The sequence below is a fragment of the Pavona decussata genome, unplaced genomic scaffold (genome assembly GCF_977016875.1).
Source record: "Pavona decussata unplaced genomic scaffold, jaPavDecu1.1 SCAFFOLD_166, whole genome shotgun sequence".
Lineage (NCBI taxonomy): Eukaryota > Metazoa > Cnidaria > Anthozoa > Scleractinia > Agariciidae > Pavona > Pavona decussata.
The window spans coordinates 637,384-658,403 of NW_028145577.1; the positions used below are offsets into that span (position 1 = coordinate 637,384).

At 38.3% G+C, this 21,020-nt stretch overlaps 1 protein-coding gene across 2 annotated transcripts in view; it reads right to left on the reverse strand.

Moving 5' to 3' along the window:
• Positions 1-20,788, reverse strand: part of LOC146464277 (sushi domain-containing protein 2-like) — a 31,357-nt gene extending 10,569 nt beyond the window's left edge. The window contains exons 1-14 of one of the 2 annotated variants that reach the window (XM_085129991.1): positions 20,516-20,788; positions 15,411-15,704; positions 12,969-13,082; positions 11,469-11,631; positions 10,226-10,477; positions 9,396-9,645; positions 8,376-8,575; positions 7,136-7,292; positions 5,476-5,717; positions 3,859-4,070; positions 3,337-3,553; positions 2,177-2,302; positions 965-1,234; positions 204-380 (exon numbers count right to left, since the gene is read on the reverse strand). In XM_085129991.1, coding sequence (XP_084986117.1) covers positions 204-380; positions 965-1,234; positions 2,177-2,302; positions 3,337-3,553; positions 3,859-4,070; positions 5,476-5,717; positions 7,136-7,292; positions 8,376-8,575; positions 9,396-9,645; positions 10,226-10,477; positions 11,469-11,631; positions 12,969-13,082; positions 15,411-15,704; positions 20,516-20,725 — 2,884 coding nt within the window. In that variant the 5' untranslated portion in view covers positions 20,726-20,788. Of the gene's footprint in view, positions 1-203; positions 381-964; positions 1,235-2,176; positions 2,303-3,336; positions 3,554-3,858; positions 4,071-5,475; positions 5,718-7,135; positions 7,293-8,375; positions 8,576-9,395; positions 9,646-10,225; positions 10,478-11,468; positions 11,632-12,968; positions 13,083-13,623; positions 13,834-15,410; positions 15,705-20,515 lie in introns of those variants that run through there. The other variant, XM_085129992.1, reaches the window with a different exon arrangement.
• Positions 20,789-21,020: the final 232 nt, after the last annotated feature.

Sequence of the window (21,020 nt, forward strand, 5' to 3'; positions counted from 1 at the left end):
GGCAATTATGGCGTAATTACCGTGTCATATGACGTCATCATTTCCCATTAGAGACCTCTAAGAAAACAATTTCGGAAAATACTTTCTACCCTCCAAGTCTCATTGTTATAACTGTTATACTTACGAGTCTAGATTGGGATAAAGTACAAGCTAGATGATTAGGATCACATGCGCAATTCAAGAAGAATAAAAGTTGTGTTTACCTTTCTCAAGGCAGCTTGGTTTGGAGCCATTCCATTGCCCTTGAAAGCAAGATATCACAGCAGATCCATTCAAACTGAAACCTTCACTGCAGCGGAATGTGTAGATTACACGACCATCTTCTGTGTCGTTTCTTACTCCACTTCCATTTATAAGCGTGTACTCTATTGGAATGCATCCTGCAAACAATGCAAAAGACAGTACTTTATTTTGAATTTCGTTAACAATAGTCAACAGGCTTGGGCAACATCACTGTAGTGTCCAATCAGGGGAGAATGATTCCGAGATGAGCTAGAAGAAATTATTCTGCAAAAAATTACCTCGCATTTTAAAGGAAATTGGTGGGAGTTAACGTCAGGCGTAATTGCTAAACGTAGAACGTTTAGTCATCTCGCACGTTTCGCACTAGATGAAACCAAATTTCTTACTTGCTTTTTATTTGCTTCAGGTAATTATGTCAAAACCAGTGCAAATTACAGGATAAGACTGGAACAATAACCGGCCAAACTATATAATAATTTTCAGAACAAGTCGAAGCGAGCCGACTGTAATTCGTATTAGTTCCACGATTACAATTATTAGTACTTTGATTTTTTTTTTAAACGAAGATTGCTAATTAGACAATAAGCTGACTGAAGTCGACGTCACTTTGATAATTTACAAAAAACCTTGGTTTAACTTAGCTCTAAAAGCAGCCGGGCACCTGTCACCTCAATGTGGCACCTTTAATGAAGTTCAATTTTGTTTGGTCATACATGCTTACCTGGAGTTTCCGTTTCATTTATAATCGCAATGAAGGTTTCCACAGCCTGCTTGGTAGCATTTCCAATGCTGATCTTACCAGTGGTGTGAATATCAAACAAACACTGTTTGTTATCCCCACACAGGTAAAGTGCCAGTTGGCCTAACGTTGCATTTTTGAAAACCAAGTCGTCTTGATCCAGAAATATTGGCAGGTAAGCTGCATCAAAATATGATGCATGGTTTTTTCCCTCGGGGTACGTAAATAAAGAATTATTCGCTGTGGTAGCCCCTGGAAAGAAAGTAATAAGATAAGTAAGATTTCCTTATCTTATCGCCAATATCTTGCACCTCAGTGAACGATACGATATTACGAGTCTAAACCGATTTCTTTAACATGAAATGGTGCATTATCATTCCCCCTGTATGTTATGCTAGTCCATCACAGGGTTACTCTTAGCAGTCAGCAATTTTTTCGGCTTTACCAATTTAAACTACTGGGTAGGAGGAGGAAGGGCCCTTAATTAAGAAAGGAAACGACATTCCAGAGGCCAATCAATCCTTAAAACGCTGACGTACTGGAGTATTTTTTGCATGAAAGAAATTATTATAGCTTTACTATATTAACTTTGGGGTTTGGGCATTGGATGGAGCCTTAGGAGGATATGTTTGGCATAAAAACAGTCATGACATGCTTAAATATATTTGGGCTACGACCTCTTACGTCAAAAATTACAATATCAAGGAATATTATTTCTTATGGGAAGAGGTGGCAAGACGGAGGTGGAAGAGGTCGCTAAACAATTTGCTTTTGCTTAAAATACTTAAAATTACTTTGGTTGATTTGACTTTACTCATCACCCGTACAAGTCAATTATGGCCATTTTCATATGACGGAAACTCACTCTCACTTGCGTTTGGAGTCGAGATTGTATGGGACAATCAACGAATGAATGGATCTTGGGACGCGTATCTGGTATCCCCCGCAGATTTTGCAGGGGCGGATGACATCATCACCAACTTGGCAAACGAGAAGGAGCCTGGGATCGAGATCATCGAAAGTACCCCCTAACCTTTGATCATTGACTAGTTAATTATATGCAAGAATTTTTCGTCTGTTCTTGATTGCATGTTTGTTTGTTTGTTTTTGTTGTTGTTGTGGCTTTTTTGGTGTTCTTAGTCAGCGATCAGTGTCAGTGATAAGTCTGAATAGCTTACTATAATAAACACGTACATCGCTGTCCAAACTCGTAATGAATCCTGATGTCGCTTGAGTTTGTATTAAGAATTGTGCCGTTGGGGAGCAGGAGATCATTTTCTGTATCTCCATCCCACAATCCTAGAAGACCGCTCGTGTTTCCTATATAAAAAACGACACAAATAAATGAATGAATAAAGAACTAACATTTCATAACCAAAAGAGACAAACGATTGAATAAGCAAGGAGATAACGATTGAACGAACTAACGAATCAATGAATGAAATAATTAATGAGCAAAATTAAGAGGACATTAAACAGTGCTGTGATAAATTGTTATAAACTTATCAACTGTTTTTAGTAGAATATTCCATGGTAAGTTTATGTTTGCAACAGGGCGTTTCAGCCTTATTTAGTCTGGGATGACTTCAATAGCATCGAAGATATGGTAATGCAAAACTTCTCCTGGTCCACACGAGGGACCATGACGTCTTATATGACGTGGGAATTCGGTGAATGGTTGTGCACTCCTCCATCTTGGATCCGCCATCTTTGATATAGCGTTTTATCCAACAGCTCACAAAACTGTTTGGATACGCTAAAATAGTAGAAGTGCTAGGAAAAATTCACTTGCAATAAATTTAGAAGAAGGATAGACTCAGACCACGTCAAAATGTCGAAAAAAAAACTAGCTTCCAAAATTTTGCTAATTTCTCGCGGAAGGTCAAGAAAAATTGTACATAACATCAAAATATTTCCTCATTGAGTTTCGCATCACGGGATAATGGTGCCAATTGACGTAAAACTATACCATATTAAAAAAATAACAAGACCTTCTTGGAATGATTTTGACTACTTGATTTTTCCAAAACGGTTTTATGAAGAAGATTGAATTAGGAGATTTAGATAGCTAAAAACAATGACGGGGCATTATATTTAGAATATAAAGTCTAAAGTTAAGCAAGAAATCTGTAAAGTTCTTTTTTTCTCAAAGAAAGGATAAGTGGCTTTTGCTTATAGTTTACATTTTAAAAACGTTAACCACGTCAGTAGTCCAATAACGCCGATTCTTCCCAGGCATCCCATCGTTCTCCTACACTCGACCTTCTGAATAGGGATGGCAACGAGCTCAACGTTTTCGATAACTGTGAAACTTAACAAAGTAAGAACATAAACAATGAAAGGGTTTATCGTACCCTTAAAAACCGGCGGTAGAAGCAACATCATCTGCAAAATTTCATCAACTTGCTCAACTGTCACTGATATTCCAGACTCAAATATGGTGGAGTATTTTGCAGTGTTGTTATATTTCAAAACAGTGACGTCATTGAAATCTATCATCAACTGTTCGTTGAATTCCACGATATCTCCATTCACTAGGACTTCAATCTCGTTACGATCGCTGATTTGTATCTGAAACGAAAGTTTTAAAAATGCTAAATCGATTGAATGTTACAACAACCATAAACTTTATCACGCTTCATTTACATTTTTTGTTGTCATCAGGGACCAAAAAAAAGTATACTCCTACATTCCAGGATTTACATCTGAAAGTGACAAATATCATTAACTATGTCACTACAGGCGCATGCGTGCGTTGATGAGAAACACTTTGAAATCGTTGGCCCAACTTTTTGAAATACCGTCGGAGAGGATATACATGGACATTTTGATTCACTGTCTAGGTTAATGCCAGGCTTTGGAATGAAAGGTCTTACTTGTACAATATCCGAGTTGTTTTGCTTAGTTGCAAAGGCTTTATAAACTGTTGCTTTAGTAGTATTCCCACTTTGATCAACCAATGGTTGCATTCTTCCTTGGAGATTGAATTCAGGACCAGCCACGCGGATAATGTGGTACTCTCCATAGCCATTAAAAGTGTACTCTACTCCATCAAGTGTTATCATGTGGGGATCACCAAAAGCAATGGCTACAGAAAACATGCGAATCAAGCTTAGAAATTAAAAATAATGTTGTTGTTACTCTTTAAAAGTATTTTTGGGTTATGTCACAGCATCCACTATTCGTCCAATGGCCTTAAGTAATTGCTACAGTTTACAAAAGCCCTACAATTAGCAAAAAATGTCGCAATAGTGTCTTTTGCGTTTCCGTTCTCCCATTTTCTAGAAAAAGATATTTGCCACATGTTTACCATATCTGGACCGGGATTTGCTGTTGTTGTTGTTGTTGTTGTTGTCTTCTTGGGTCAAAGTGGGAGGGGGTGGGGAAAAATTCCGCCCCACCTCCATAACATCGCAAATATAAAAGCTATCATAGTATTTGAGTTCTGCAACGTGAAGTGATGACGTCATATAAAGTGGTAATTAGGTCATGATGCCCAAATGGCGGACATATTGGATCCGCCATCTTGGATTTCTGGTAAAGTGCCGAAATTAAACGAAAAGTAATCAAAACCAATAAAGGAACACTAGTTTTAGCCAAAAAACATAAAAGTTATGGGAAGAAAAGTGATTTTTCTTCACTTTTAAAAGGGATTTGTGATTTTATTAAGAAAACTGCCGGTCAAAAATGGTTGCAATGGTAACATCAAAGTCAATCAACAGCGACTATATCAAATTTTTTTCAGATAAAGAGACAGTACTGAAGTTTCAGAGCGCTTGCTCAAATATTAAAAAGGCTATTCAGGTTCAAAGTCGCCTTGGGCAGGATTTCCCACCCCCCCCCCCCCCCCCCCTCCACGCCGATCCAGATTGGGTTAAATAACCTATCCATCCAATTGATTCCGATTAATGGTAGAGCCATGTCCGCTGAAAGTATTCCGTTACCAAATCTCTTTGTTTTAGCAACATAGCCTTCAACGGTGAAACGACGGCACCAAATTTAAATCGCTAACGCAAATGTTTTGCGCTAAAATGTTTTATTTGTGTAACTACCACAATGCCATGGCCACACTGTACAATAAACCCTCTGTTAGCCTAAATCCGATGGTGAGTTCCACAGAGCTCGTGTAACTTTAGTAAAACGCACTAACAACATAACTTTTTAAACATCTGGACTATTACATATTATTAACAACTGGATCATTGAATATCATGATTCCAAGGATTTGATTCGTTAAGCGGACATGGTAAATGAGCCATAATATACCATGCCCGAGAAATAGTGATTATCAAAATTGAATTCTGTTTGTCTTGCAAAGCGAAACCAGCAAGATCTCTCAATTTTTCTTTACGCTTTTAATGAAAAAATTATTCCACTCGTGTTTGTTGGATATGAAATGATTATAGCCAACTCGACGCTGCGCACCTCGTTTGCTTTTTATCATCTCATATCCAACTCACGCTCGTGCACTAATTCTTAAGTAAACAGATTACCTGGTCTTGGCGGCGCATATCTGGAGCCGTCGTCCGAAGGTCTTTTTTCAAAGTACTTTTCACAGATTCCGAAGTTCTCAGATAACACGCAGCAGTCCAAATACGGCAAAATATCATGAAAGAAATGGGAGAAGACTGGTATCCCCTCTTCAATATGGAATCGATCCAGGGATCCTCCGTTCGGTGGACCAAGTAAGTTTCCTATTCCGGTGTAACAGCATTGCTGCCCAGCACCTGTATTACTGGTAACAAAAACAGGGAAAATTATATCAGTAGGTTCATGCAAAGTCTTAGGACAAGAAAGGCATCTTATCAAGGGCCAGTTTACTTTTTCTTGTTTTTTACTTAAGGAGTGGAACGACATCCTCCAAAAGATAAGGAATAGTCTGACAGTTCATAGTTTTAGAAACTCCGTTTTGCAATTTTTATTGAAATTTACTTTTCCTTGTACTATTATCTTTTTCCCTTAAATCAATTACCATCCTTAGTTCTAGTTTTATTTTCCAGTTTTTTATCTAAATTTTAATGTTGCTTTATTGACATACCTCGTCTGAAATCTACCTATGGATAATGGCGATTTCTTGTATAAAGAAAGTCATTATTATTTGATTATTTCCTTTCACAGCCTACATGGAATGATTTTGAATCGCCTGCTTCAAACCGAAATAGTTTTCTTTTTACAAAAGATTACTTCACTTCCAATTCGACAGCAAAACATACTATTTGCAACCCCTGAGTAATGCCAAAAACCAAACCGAATGAAAACAAAACAAAGAAAGTCTGCACATATTTCCGCCGCAAACATTTCATTCGATCCAACATAATTAAAAGCCCGCAGACTCTTTTTCTACTTCCCCATTAACAACTTAGTCATGAAAGCATACAATGCCTACAAAATTATTCTTAACGGGTCTTCAAGCGTTAATTGTTTACTTAAATGTAACTGGGTAGTCCGCTGGGTCCCACCCCACGACCCTCTTCCTCATAGGTTCTGCAACATTTGACATTTCAAACCAGCATGTTATAAAGTCTTGATAGTTGATAGCCTTTGGATTAAGTGCATCAACTATTGCGCGTTAAAGACTACTACACGGACTGATCAAATAACATGTTAAATACGTTGTTAAAGTATTTGGCGATCCAGGAATAGCTTTTTCAGGTTAATTTAAAGGTACTGCGATTTAACATAGTGCTAGCTGTAATGTTAGAACGAAGACCAGAAATTCCCCAAAGTGTGCGTAATAGAAAACCCTAGCTGAATCCTACATACGACAGACAAATCCATTACTTTGTATGTATTATGTCTGTTTGTTGTTGTTGCTGCTGTTTTAATGCCGAGACACTCTAGTCTCTTGCCTCTGTGAATGAAGAGAGCCTAATGCGTCTTTCTCAAATATAACTGCTAATTTCTTTGTCGTTGTTGTTGCTTTTTTGTTTCTCACAATGCGATGTAAGAAGCAACTGTACTGTAGGATCCGTACATGCAATAGTCTTCAAACAATTGTCACTGTTTCAATGTTATTTTGACTCCTCGCGCCCAGTTCAGCGATCCAAACGTAAGACCACGGGTTTTTTAGCTGATTAAAACATTTTAGTAAAGTACTTCTATTATCCTTCTTGAAAAAAGATTGAAATTATAATTTCAACTGTTTTATTCTACCTTGAAATGATTGTCCTGAAGCAGTGCGCGGCATCAGAGTGATATAAAAGACATTGGTACTCAGTACTAGGGTTACAGTATTCATCAGAGACAAACCGGCCACGATCTGCCAGGACTTGAACAAGAGTTTGTGGACACGGAAGAAGAGAAGCGTCATCTATAACAAAAAAAAAAACAAAAAAAAAACAACAAATAAACAGACACACCTTTATACACAATGTTGCAATAATTCAGTCATTATTAGAACTGAAGAGACATATATACTTTCAAAAGAAGTAGGCATGAGGATTTGAAAATGAGTCACTAATTATAATCCCCAACAAGAAATAGTCGTTATCAATAAAAGGACACTCACGTGATGTGAGAAGATAGAATTTCCCGCAATATATTAAGAGCAAAATCGTCACGTGACATGAAAATTTCAGGCTTTTTTGAAAAACAAACTTGACAAAATGTGGCTACCATGGTTACATCCGATTTCTTGGCCACATGTCACTGTCCGAGAAATTGTGATTTCAACATCATACTCAATAAGGCTTCGTTAATTATCCTCAAATGTCAGCATAGCATTTCAGGAACTGATGTCTCCTAGTCGCTGTTGATAAAGAACTTACACAACCAAAGGGAATTCATTTAATAAACTATCGAACGGAGCTCTTACTGAGTGTCACGAGACATTCCCCACCTGATGACGTCACCTAACTTGTTGTTGAAAATGGCTGGGAACATTTATACTCCAAAAGTTTGAATACGTTTGCCACTGAAATGTTAAGTACAACCGTGCCTATATAATTTCGCATTTAAAGGTAGAACCCCACACTTACATTTTAAGACATTTTGACATTAACCATGCCACGTGATTTATTTTCCTTAATTTACTAAGAATCAACCTATCACAGTGCTCGTATTCTTGAGTAACAGTCTAGGTATATAACAATAGGACATTTTCATTATGGCGTCATTTTACTACGTACAACTACCAGAATCCTTCTGTTTTTTTTGTTTTCTCATGCTAATTAGAGCTATTGTTCTTTGGTGTCCACTGGGATTACAAAATTTGAATTTGAACACGAAAACGAAATGAATTCTGGTAGTTGTAGTAAAATGACGTCATCTTGAAAATGGCCTGTTCCACTTATTAAGTCTGGTTTCTTTTGCTTAAGTTAGAAACATCCACGCTCTAACCCCTTCTCTAGCTCTAAAGAAGATTAAAATGAATATTTCGACGGTTTATCCTTACCTGTGTATATTCTTGGGTTAGGTTGCCTCTCGTACCACAGCAAACACTGTTTTCGAGCAAAATCTGTCGGCACGGTTTGCCAGGCAAACAGATCACTCCAGATCCATTCGGCCAGGGTATACCCAGGCTCGTTTCCTGTCTTCAATAACCTTACCAGTGTAGTGAAACGGTGGTTCTCATTCCTACCCTTTGAAGTATAACTACCAATAGGAGAGTAATTACACAAATTTTATAAGTAACACAACCTGTGAATTAAGTCACTTTATTGACTGGTGTTCCGTGAATCTTAAATCCACAACAAATAAACAAGCGTTCTAAAGAGAACAGTGAAAAAGGTGTATTACTTCAATCAATACAAATGTTGACAGTCTGCAGTGAAGGATAGTTTCATATTCCAGTTGCCACGATTACTGGCAACTGACCATAATCAACTGATCCTAGCTGATCCTTTTAACCGCCGACCGGTTAGCTCAGTTGGTAGAGTGCCGGACTACCGTGCGGGAGGTCGCGGGTTCAAACCCCGGCCGAACCACCCCTCAGGGCCTTTAAAATGACTGCGGAGAAAGTGCTGCCTTTGCTCTGACATCTGTAAATGGTTAGAATCTGTGGGAAGTTAAAGAACCCACTCACTGTTCGCAAAGAGTAGGAAACGTAGCTCCCGGTGTTGTGGTCTGGTCTTCGTGCGTATATTCTCATGGTTGGGTGGAAAAATGCTCGGGGATATTGGCTGCATTAAGCTACTCTAAAATCCGAGGGTAAATATAGATTAATTGATGGTCTTGTGAAAACGTGTTACACAAAAGTTTGTAGCAATATGGCGGTCGAATAGACCTGAACCCTTTGACATGTTCAGTTTGTGTAGCTGAAATTAGTGAACATATAGAAACTCCACAAGCGGTTTGTCACTACTAGCTTAGGCCAGTTAACGTGGGTTTTTATAGGATCTGTTCGTGACAATCATGTGTTTTCAATGTCACCTCGTCCCCGTGATGTGATATTTTCCCGTATGCTAGATCTTACCCAGATCCTTGCCCCCTCGGTACAAAAAACGCTGCTCTGCCATTGTTCAGCTGGTTTTCTCTTAAAGAGTACATGCTATGAAGGAACACGTGACCATCATCTGTCATAGAATAGCGTGCCAGTTCAATAGATACTGTCGTATTCTCGAATCCAAGGTAGACTGGGTTCCAGGTAATTTCAACAGAACGTTGTTCATCCCAATTGTACATTCTCTGTCGAGTAATGCGGGCTTGGAACCTATTGATGTTAACTACAAGCAGAATAGGCTTGTTAGCTATTTTGAGTCAAATACATATTATAATTGGTTCCTTAAGAAGTCCAAATTTTGCTGGATGGTCCACTTATACGGAGTGCTCAGTAGTCAAATCAATAATGATAGTGATAGTGATAGTGTTAGCGATAGTGATAGGCTATTCATTTATTCCAATCTAAGAAGAAATGTCCTTGTACCGCCCTTTAATGTAGCCAAATACATTATATATTCAAGATATGACTTCGTTTTAAAACAACAACTGTGCCATAGACTTAGCTTTAAAAGGAAGGGCCAGGCCGTACACTTGCGAAAAAGTTTTAACTTTGAAAAGAAGGGTCGCTAGCGATCCCGAAGACCACAACTGTTAAGTTGTGGATCCAACGTGAAACAGAAAAGAAAAAGAGTATTACTACTCCCCCGAGGAGGACGTTACACTGAAATCTAAGCACTCTGATAAGTTTCGTTTAAAGTGCAAGGGTTGTCATTTACACACCTGTCGCAGTAGTTAAGTTATTGGCAATTGTTAAGAATCAAAAGATACCACCGATTAAATGGGTGAAAATGACTTAATCATTACCTACGGATAGGATTCCTTCAAAGTCAAAGCTTTTTCCTCCATTAAGTGACAATTTGATTGACAGCCTTCCTGTCACATTAAGAATGGGCACGGTGCAGTACACTCGGATGTCGCTGATATACGTCCCGTTGGTTCTTTTCCCACTAGGAAATTCGCAAACAATTTGATCTGATGATTTGAAGCAGGGACCAGATATTAATATGTTGTCACCACCAAGCATGATAACGGACCGCGGTGAAATCACAAGTGATCCTGGAAAAAATGCATAGGCATAAAAGAAATATTTAACATAGTGTACATAATTTGTCATCAAAATCAAGTAAAATAAAAACACTGTATAGAGTCCTAAAGTGATGACGCCAAAAAAACTAAATTTCCGAAATTATGGGCTTTGGTGAGATATTTATATACGTCGTAACAAATCCCATAGTTTCAAAAATTCAAATATTTGTGACGTCACACTTTCGTACTCTACTGAGCTTAACCCTATTCAGCGTGAAGTCCCCATTTCAAGAACATCAGGGGTATGGTAATGAAAATTTGTTAGGAAGGTAAAAAGGACGTCTAAAACTGTTTTCTTTGGCGCCCGCAGAATCGCACAGTAACCTTATATATCTTGGGAATTGCATCATAAAATTATTGTCACAGCTCCCACTTTGAAGCAGTCATCTTGGATCGTGATTTATTCCAAAACTTTCGAAAGTTGTTTACAATCACCAAAAAAGAAAAATACCCAAACTAATATTAATGCGAACATGGCAAACGTAACGAAGGTACGCTGAAAATTGCTGAACTAAAAGAGATCCATAGTTTTTAAAAGGTGGTGGCCACGGAGCTATCATGTCACATGAACTGTTAAGTGTCGCACCAAATCTTTGTTAGATGGATTTTAGTAAAAACTACGAATTTTGGCAGTCATCGTATTCAATTAATTAAGTGTTAACATTAAACATTAATAATGCTCACGGTCACCAAAAATCGGATCCCCCCAAACCGCCCTTCCCCTTCTTCCCAAAGGTTGAATGGCGTTGAGACTAATTAAGGTTATACATTTATTCCCATCTAAGAAATACGGGAACTGGGGATTGGTATTTTGTCATTTGTCACTGGGATATCTCAACATGGCTTTCAAATTAAAGATGCCTCCCTGGCAACAACTTTAAAAAAGGAAAACACTACCCTACAACTGGCTCCTCCACTTTTTCAAAACCCAAAAACAGGAAACGGGAAAAACAAGGCATACCTTTTGTGTTGCAGCCGCCTGCTTCAATTTTTGCACTATCAACACGGAACATCCAGCGGCCGGGGATTGCCACATTGGATCGGTTAACAAGCTCAAGCACTTGCTGAGTACCTGAGCCCAGAATATTAAAGAACCGAATACCATCACCAGCGTTGAACCCTGCCTAACCGGTAAAAGAAGGAGAAATATGTTAATTGTTTTTTTTTTCATTTTGTAAAAGGTAGCGCAACTCTCGATGACTTCTTTCAAGAGGTATTCCATGAAGGTTATCAGTGACTATTCATTCAGAAATTCAGTCTTTTTGAGGACCAAAATCTAAACCGCTTTATAATGCTGGGCCTATTGCTTCGTGGCAAAGGAGACAAAGGCGGACGTCTTGTTATGCTAACTGTCAACCTTGTAGAATTTACCCGTCTCACCCGACCGAAATTTTCTTTTAGTAGCCTTAGGAGTAATCTTTATGTTAGTAACTAGAGAAAAGCTTATAGGAACACTTGTTTAGGATCAGTTTAGCACTAAGTAATCATCAAATTTAATTTACATTCTCAGAGCTATGTCAAGTGTCTTTTCCAAGCGTCACTGTAATCTTTTTGTGGACTGCTAACGTTTCCTCGAATTGCCAGGTATTGAACTTTGACAACTTTGAGAGGAAGTCATCGTCAACAGTAAGGATACGAGTTACGGGTTACTTTCGCGCCGACTTCGCTATCTGAATCGTCGTGATGTCACGTTAGCACGGCAGGCAGTATTTCACTTCTTTTGACATTGTTTTCTCATTTAAAGTTCTTTTTCTTGGTTTTGATCACTTTCAGGTCAATTGTGGCGGTTTTCTGAACTCAAGGGGAAATTCAGAAGTTCAAGTTGGCCGATCCAGGATGGCCGCCATTTGCCAATAATGACGCAATTACCACGCCATATGACGTGAGAAATTCTCTTGCGGACCTCAAAGGAAACGTGCTTTGAGGTACAAGTACTTTTTATCCTCCAAGTGTCATTGTGACTGTCATTGTTAGTTATGGAGTGGGGTGCAGAACCCCCCTTTCCTGGCCACAGAGAACGAAAGACAGCCTGTTCTAGATTGGGCTAAACAGACTAAAATTACACTACTACAGTGTTCTTCTCCTGCTCTATACATTAATGAAACCCACCCTAAAGAAAAACCACCAAATTCAGGCGTTGCTCCACAACACAACCGATTGTCATACAAATGAACGTTGAGGACGTTAACTTGCCAATGTAGTCAAATGTAGGAATTTTGATTTAATTGCCAAATTACAATGACTGTTCAAACACGCTCTGTTCTGTTACTTCAAAACTTAAAGACAACCAAAAGCATTAAATTAGTATAATTAAACTAAACTAATTAACTAACTGAGGTAAAAAGAAAAACGAAAAAAGGCAAAAAAAACTAGGTGTTCGTTTATCGAGGCCGGTGGGGATAGGGGTTGTTACAATGAGAGACGGCTACATTGCTAGGTACATACTAAACCAGATACATACCTGTGCCGCAATACTTCCACTCGCCGCTCCAGTAGTCCATGTGAGTTTATTATAATTAAAGACTGCAAAGGAATGTCTTCCGTTTGTAATAAGAACAGCCTGGAAGGTGTTATTCTGAAAAGAAAGGAATAAGTCAAGTTTGAAAAGACGCAGGCCTGTCTTAACCGTTACTGAGCTAAGGATGGGCTAGAAAGCAAATAAAGGTAATTAGCTCAGCGCTTGTGTAAGTACGCGTGTACACCTTAGTAATACTAAGAAACTTATCAGGTATATGTAGGTAAATACGTATGTTAAAATGCTATTCAGCCCTGTCTAGACCGGGGGGTGGAATTTTGCCCGCGGCAACTTTCATTCAACCTGAGTAACGTTTTCTAATATTTCAGCAAACAGCTTGAAACTTCAGCACTTTTTAGGAAATTTATCTGGGAATAAGTTGATGTCACCTGTTACTGTTCATTGACTTGACCATGGCAATCAATTTTTGGCAGGCCATATTTTAAGGAAATGGAAATTCCCCTTCTAAAATGCATAAAAACAACTTTCTTTCTCTAACTTTTATGTTCTTATGGTTATTAGTGTTGTTTTATTGGTTCGGATTATTTTTCGTTCAATTTCGGCGCTTTTCTGAAGTTTTGGGGAAATCAGGAAATCCTACATGCAGTGGCGAATCCAAGATGGCTCCCATATGACAATCATGATGTCATTACAACGTCATATGACGTCATCACTTCTCGTCAAAACATCTTTGGACGCACTATCTACCCTCCAAGTTTTGTTGTCATAGCTTTTATACTTCCTTGTATGGAGGGGGGTGGTTTGCCCAACTCCTTCCATAACGTCGCAAGTCTTGGCATTCTTGGTAATTCTAGGAAAGGGAAAGAGTACGAGGCTTGGTAGCTTTTGCCTCGATATATTTCAAACTACCGAGGTGAATTGGATACATTGCAAAATGATGCCAAGTAGAAGATCCTTAATCGAAAGATATGAATCCCATACTAAACCTATACCACGGCATTTTCAAAGATCGATCTATTTCTGGAAACATTTTACACTACATTTTCCGTCGAACATTTAACTTTCTCTTCACATGAAAATTATCGAAAGTTTGGAAGTACTGAGGATGACCAGTGTCCGAGTCAGAATTCGTGGAGACTGAAGACAGGTTTGAAAAGTGCGGTGACATGAATATAAACCAGTTATACTTTTAGAGTGATAGACTCCTGCTTAAGGTTAGTGGGAAGGTAGATTTTTATGGGGTCACGTGGATGAAGAGGCAAGTAAGTAGGTAGGTAGGTACCTTAAATGATTCGAGGTTGTCAAGGAACCTATTTACACGCAACACTTTATGAAGGTATGTAGACTGGTGGGTAGGTTGGTTGGTAATTAGTTAGGTAGGTAGCTGTAAGTAGGTAGGTAGTAAGGTATTTAGGTAGCTAGGTAGGTGAGAAGATAGGTAAATTGGTGGGTATGTTGGTAAGGTAGGAATAGGAGTAATGCAGTAAGAAAGCAAGTATATGCAATTTACTATCGCAATAAGTTTAAGGTGTCTTACTACAGTTTTTGTACTATTCGAGCTTTGATACGCGCGCGCGCTGCCCAAGGCGCACGAAAGCATCACGCGCGAGCAAAATCACGGGAGCCAGCAGAGGAAATCCTGCGAGCACAAAAACAAAATGGCGGCTCTCGTAAAAAATTTCCTGGTATTCCAGGTAGGTTTCAGAGGTGTGCTTACAGTAGCTAGATTGTGTTTGGGCTTGATAACTGAAAACAACGTGTTGTCTAATGGTTGCCGTTCCTTAACAGCCTTAAAGCCTTTGCAGAGTTGTGATTTTGCGCCAAATGTTTGAACACGAAGGCAGCGTGCACTCACCAGTTGGAGCGCACGCGCGCTGGAACGCGGGTTTTCCCGGAACAAGCATGCGCAATGGTCTTCTCACCGGAGGCGGCAATAACTATTTTTTTTTCTCACTTAATTTCTCCAAATCTAGCCGTACAACCTATGTTCAAATTTTTGCTGTTGACAGAAAACACTAAAACGGAAACGTGAACATTTTTAAAAGAAAATCTGTCAGGATAAGACAAAACGTCCCAATTTTTTCATTTGCCAAATTTCTCCCTGACAGAATTTCGTGTTCTTCCCTGTAAATACTTATTTTTGCCCATCTTCCAAATCCTGAAATTTTGAAATGGGGTCGTTCGGCTAGATTTAGAGCCAGACAATTCTAAAAGGTCTAGTTTCCAGGCTCATTCTTTTGTATTTTAAAACACTTTTTGAGCATTCCAAATTTAATTTCTGACTCAAATTTATCTCTGTTGTATTTATTGTACTAGAAAAAATCTCCAAGAAAATTCCTGTTGGCGTTTTTCTTAAGTTTGATTTAAGGCCTTCTTTCACTCCAGAAAACTGTATTAAGCCACCCTAAATAGTGTTTAGTCTCCTACCTTGTATTTTTCAATCCCTGAAGCGCCAAAGAAAGGCACCTCATTCCATGTGCTAATCAACAACCACGTGGCTCGAAATTGTCGGTGTTTCAGATAGGTGTTACTGACGTCATCCGTAGCCTGCTGAAGAAGCCCTGGATCCGTAGTTTCTCGATAGAATACTTGCCCTGTTTGTCTGGTGTCCACATCAGCCCAAAATGGTGCTACCAATCGCCAATTATTGCCGAGCGGGAAAGTGTCCGGGGTATACGTTGAAACTTCCAAAAGAAAGGAGATTACACCATTGGTGTTGATCTAAATAAAAATTCAATTTTGAGGCGTTAACATTAAGTTGATGAGAATTCGTTGACAATTCGCCCTCTGATCCTTTGTTCCTGGTTTTCTTTTCCCAAATAATTCAATGTAGGCTATTGGACAATTGATTCATGCTTTAGGGTGCGTATATCAAGTTATGATGCACGCATGCAGTTTGGAGAGCTCTAGAGGAGCGTAAGGGTTGCTCTAGGTGTTGCCGAGAGAAACTCTAGCTTCTTTTAAGTGAAAGAGAGGATTTCTTGGAAAAATAACATCGTTGGTTCGTTGTGAGGGTCAGGAATCTGACTAAAGAGTCTGACAGGAATTCGAACAAGTTGCCTCGAGTGTTTATTACGTGTTGGAATGTTTCCTTTCTTGAAATAATATCTTTTAAAATTCACTTCAAATAAGTTCAAAGTGCACTGATAATTCTCTTCTCTTTTTTTTTTTTTGTCAGCAAATGGCTTAAAAAAAAACAAGAAACTTGCCACCTCGAAATAAAATGTCTGTAGCTGTTAAATTCATAATACTATGTCATGACTAATAACTATGGTTTCAGAACAGGGAACATTTCATTTCGTAACCCTATCTCGACCTTTTTTTTTTTTTTTTTTTTTTTTTGTCTTCCGCCCCTCCCCCACTCCCCCCATTACTTCGCACGTGCAAAAGCTATGACAGTGGGAATTAAAAGGTAAGTAGTACGTTCTATGAAATGCGCAACGCGAATTCAACACGTGCTCACACGTCATAATGTGGTCCTGATTGCCAAATGGTGGCCATTTTGAATCACCATCTTGGGTTTCTGGATTTTTCCAAACTTCAGGAAAGTGTCGAAATTGAACGTAAAGTAATGAAAACTAATAAAGGAACACTAATAGAAGTTAAAAGCAGAAAAGTTCATTAACAAAAATTAATTTTTCCACATTTTAACAAGGATTTTCTATTTTTGGAAAAAAACAGCTTGTTAAATTTGTTGCCATGGTAACATCAATGTCAATCAACATTAACGGACCATTATCCCAGGTGGCAGATCCAAGACGGCCGCTTTTTGGCAATTATGGCGTAATTACCACATCATATGATATCATCAATTTTTTATTGCGGACCTCAAAGGAAATTCCTTTAGACGTTCTATTTCTCCTCTCAGTCTCATTAACACAGCTGTTATACTTGCGAACATATAGAGGGGGGAGGAGTAGTGGCATTCTCCCTGGGCCTCCCGAAGACAAAAAAAAAAGCCCAGTATAGATAGATTTGGAAATGACTGCTTTCCACTACTTGGGAATAATTAAAGGGAGGGGTTCACGGCTCTGCGCATGTCCATGAATCAAAATACTTTTTCGCCTTTGTTTGCTATCACCCAAGCCTGTTTAACTTAATTCGTTGTTTATGAACCATTGGGAAGAGAATAGGTAACTCGGGTGGTAATTTTTTCATATGATTGCGTTTTTTCGTGTGCAAATAACTGTAAACACATCAACCGTGGAATAAATCCTACTGGTCAACGCTAAATTCAGTATCGACAATGAGCACAACCCACTAGCATTTTCTGTGAATTTTGGTCATCAGTCATTTTGCTTGGACTAATTATAGAATGTGAGTACTGAAGTACATGTGAGTGGGATTTTTAAGGCCATGAAGTTGATAAGAAAGAGAAAAAAACATTTAGATTCATGCACACGCGCTAAATGTGAACCCCTCCCTTTTAAAGAGCAAATTAAAATGTTTCACGTTCTTCGGCAATTTGTGATTTGCTCTGATAATAATAATAATAATAATAATTATTATTGTTATTATTTTTTATTATTATTATTATTATTATTATTATTATTATTATTATTATTATTATTATTATTATTATTATTATTATTATTGTGTCATTTACTTAATTTTATGTTTAAAGGGCTCCCACAAGCATCTCAAGACAAAAATACAACTTCGGTGTAGAATAACTGATATTGTCGCTTCAGATTTTCTGAAGTATCAGCAAAATTCTATTTCCTAAAACCACATTTTTCCACACATTCTGTTGGGTCCGTCACCAGAAGGGCATTATTTGACTCCATATTTTAGTTCAGCTCATTAATTAGTTTGTGGTGTGCCGTATTTCAGTCGATGATGTATGTTTTGATAATCACATGATTCCGAGTGCAATTTGGAATAAATGAACAGGAGTAAAATTTAAAAAGGCTAAAACAATTGCACGAGCCAGCAGGGCTTTCAAATTGTACGAGAAAAATCATGAGATTACTTGTTAATAATAAACATATAAAAATTTCAAATCAGCTTTTGTTTATTTCTTGTCCATCAGCTAATTCTCCGCCTACATGTATTTGATTGGTTTCAAAAATGATTGACATACATGTTCATACGTACGGAAAACATGCTTAAAACGCTTGTTTTCAACATGATGCTCTACGCAAAAATATTGAGTCAAGAGCCACCAAATCTTTTGTACCAGGACTTGTGCTTAAAAGCCTTTTGCTTTCCCACAGCTCATTCAATTCAGTGTTTCTCAGACTTCCGAGACTTGTTCGGCCGCTTGACTTTAAGCTTACCTTGTTGTCGCAGTTAGCCAAGCTTTATCTTCAAGAACCTGCTTCCAACGTTTTTACTGTCGGTCTCTAATTATGGCGTATACGTAACCTTGCCTTTTTAGGTAACGTTCAATTTCAGTACGAAGACTGTCATGTTCGTATAGTCTTTCCCGTCTTTTTTACGCTTTGTTGCATGAAAATCCTCGATAATTTTGTTGAGTGCCTCCTTTTCATAGTTTTCAATATTCTGGTCGTAGCCCTTTTGTGCCGTCCAAGACCTCCAAACTTGTAGTTAAAGTTAAAACCTGTTGTTTGTGCTTTGTTGAGTTTGTCTGCATTTTCCTTTAAACTGTCAATTAAGATGTTACTCTTTTCAAACCTTTTCGCTATTTTGTTTCGAGACAGCCGATTTGCAAATTCGCGTACCTGTCAATCATTATAATTTCACCTTTATTGCACTAATTTCAACTTTCTGCACTCAATTTCCCATTTCTGCACTACATCTAGGATAAATTGGGACGCTCTCCACCAACCAGATTGCAGAAATTTTTGTATGAATATTATTACTAAGATTAATAACAACAAGAGCTCACGCATGCAAATTTTAAAAAGGACACTTAGCTGGTCGTCTGCTCCTCCCGCGAGCTCTTGTATTAAAAGCGAACTTCTTCATAAAAGAATGTTCTTATCGAAAAGATAGTTCTATCGTCAAAATCAATGCATCTATGTTTATTTCCTGTACAACCAATCAACTTACAATATTTACCGTTGACTTAAAGATAAAAGAAAAGGGAATATGTTTATGTTCGACGGCCTAAATAAAAGTGGCCAAAGTCCTCAGTCGATTATTTAAAAAAACTTTCCTTTGAAGTGTAACTGCTAACTAGCACACGAAGTTGGAGGCCAGAGCAAACCACTCAGTCCATCCAACCATCTCCTCAAGACCAACGCATCCAAACTTTGACAAGCCATTGTTGTCTAACAGATTTGCTACCCTTAACTTCTTCCAAAAGGATAAAACATCAGAAGCACAGGAGTCTCGGTCAAGAACGAAATTGGCAACAGGCGAAAACGAAACGGGTTATACAAAATACCGAAAGCCTTTTTATTATAATGCTTCAAGAGACAAAAATCAGTGTCGACGAGATACAATTATGGAACGATAAACTTCTTCATATAAGAACAGTGAAGGTAATGAAAGAAGAAAAGGCGAGCGGAAGTTTATTATCTTGGTTTCGTGTTTGATAAGCTTTCCGAATAGCTGGAAGTCCAGTACTGTTCTAAGGGTCCAAATATCCGCGTGCTTAGGGTATTTGCAATAAGCCCTTTATACTGAAATGCGCTCAGAAAACTTCTTGTCCTACAGAAAAAGATAGGGTGAGATAGCATGCTGGGAGTTAATTCACTGAATTATTTTGTAACACTTCAGTATGTTTACGGAATACCAGAAGCTTCTGAAGACACGTGTAAGTATCACCATTTTGCATACATAGAGGATGCTTGTTTAATAGGATGCTTGACATTTTCGTCTTAGATATTTTCGTCTAAGCTATAAGTAGCATTCAACTTCCTTTTACCACATTTTTGCATACCTTGTATTGGGTTCGTCAACTCAATAGTTTTGAAAGCTGAAGTTTCTGAGCGGAAGCTATATATTCAATGCAGTGTTAAACCACACATGATCAGTTTTACAAACAAAACACTAAGTTGGCACCTGGCTTTCCATGGGATCTACTAAATAATAACTTGTTAATTTAATAAGACATGTTACTCTGGGAAGGAATTTTTTCATTCAACCAATATTTCCAGTTCAGTATTTTTCCGTTCCAAATAAACAAAATTCCAATCCTAGATGCAGATACAGAATGCATACAAAACGGTTCAAAGACATGTATAATGAATCCATCAGCCCAGAGATCCGACGCAGAACCTCACGTTCTTTAGAAACTTACCCCTTGGTCTATTTGTCACATGAAAGCCGGAGAACCTGGCACAAAAGTGCCGCAGCCATGTGTTGAAATTGCTGGACAGCTTACAATGTAGGAAGCCCGAACCAGACAACTGTCGGTAAACGTCAACGTTTTGAGAGTCAACAATTTGCTCAAGGTCAAAGCATCGAAAGATTTAAGAACCGTTGCATTGGGCGTTGTCTTCTCTGAACAGCCAGAGGTTATTTATTGATCACCAGGCTTGAGTTGCCAAATGTACAAATGTTGGCTAAAAGCGCAGTTTAAAAATTAAACATTGCTATAAATTAAAACAAGCTATACTTACAAAGAGTGAATTGTGATACTGGTCAAAGAAAGGGAAAGGGATTGATATTTGAACTTCTCCGGAGCTGCCATCATCATTCCTCGAAGCAACCTGATCTCCTTCACTTGTTCCAAAAGGATAAAACTTCGGAAGTAGAATAGCCTCGGTCAAGAATGAAATTTGGCACCAGGAAAAAACGAAACAGGTTATATGAAATACTGAAATCCTCATGATTTGCTTCGAGAGGCGAAAATCAATTGCGCCACCAGCAACTGATGGTGCAATATACTAATCTAGATAAGAACCACACAGAATAAAAACAAGATTAAGGCGGAAGTTGTATAAGTTATATTAGTTACCTTCTATAACTAGGTTTCGTATCTTGACGGGTATTCTGAAGAAGAACATTCAAAGTTCGCCCCGCTTGGAAGAGTCTTGGCCTCTACCGATACTTAATTTTCGAAACCAACGATACTGAGTAATATTCCAAACGTATTGATATCCTCGAATGTATCCTCCTTCAACA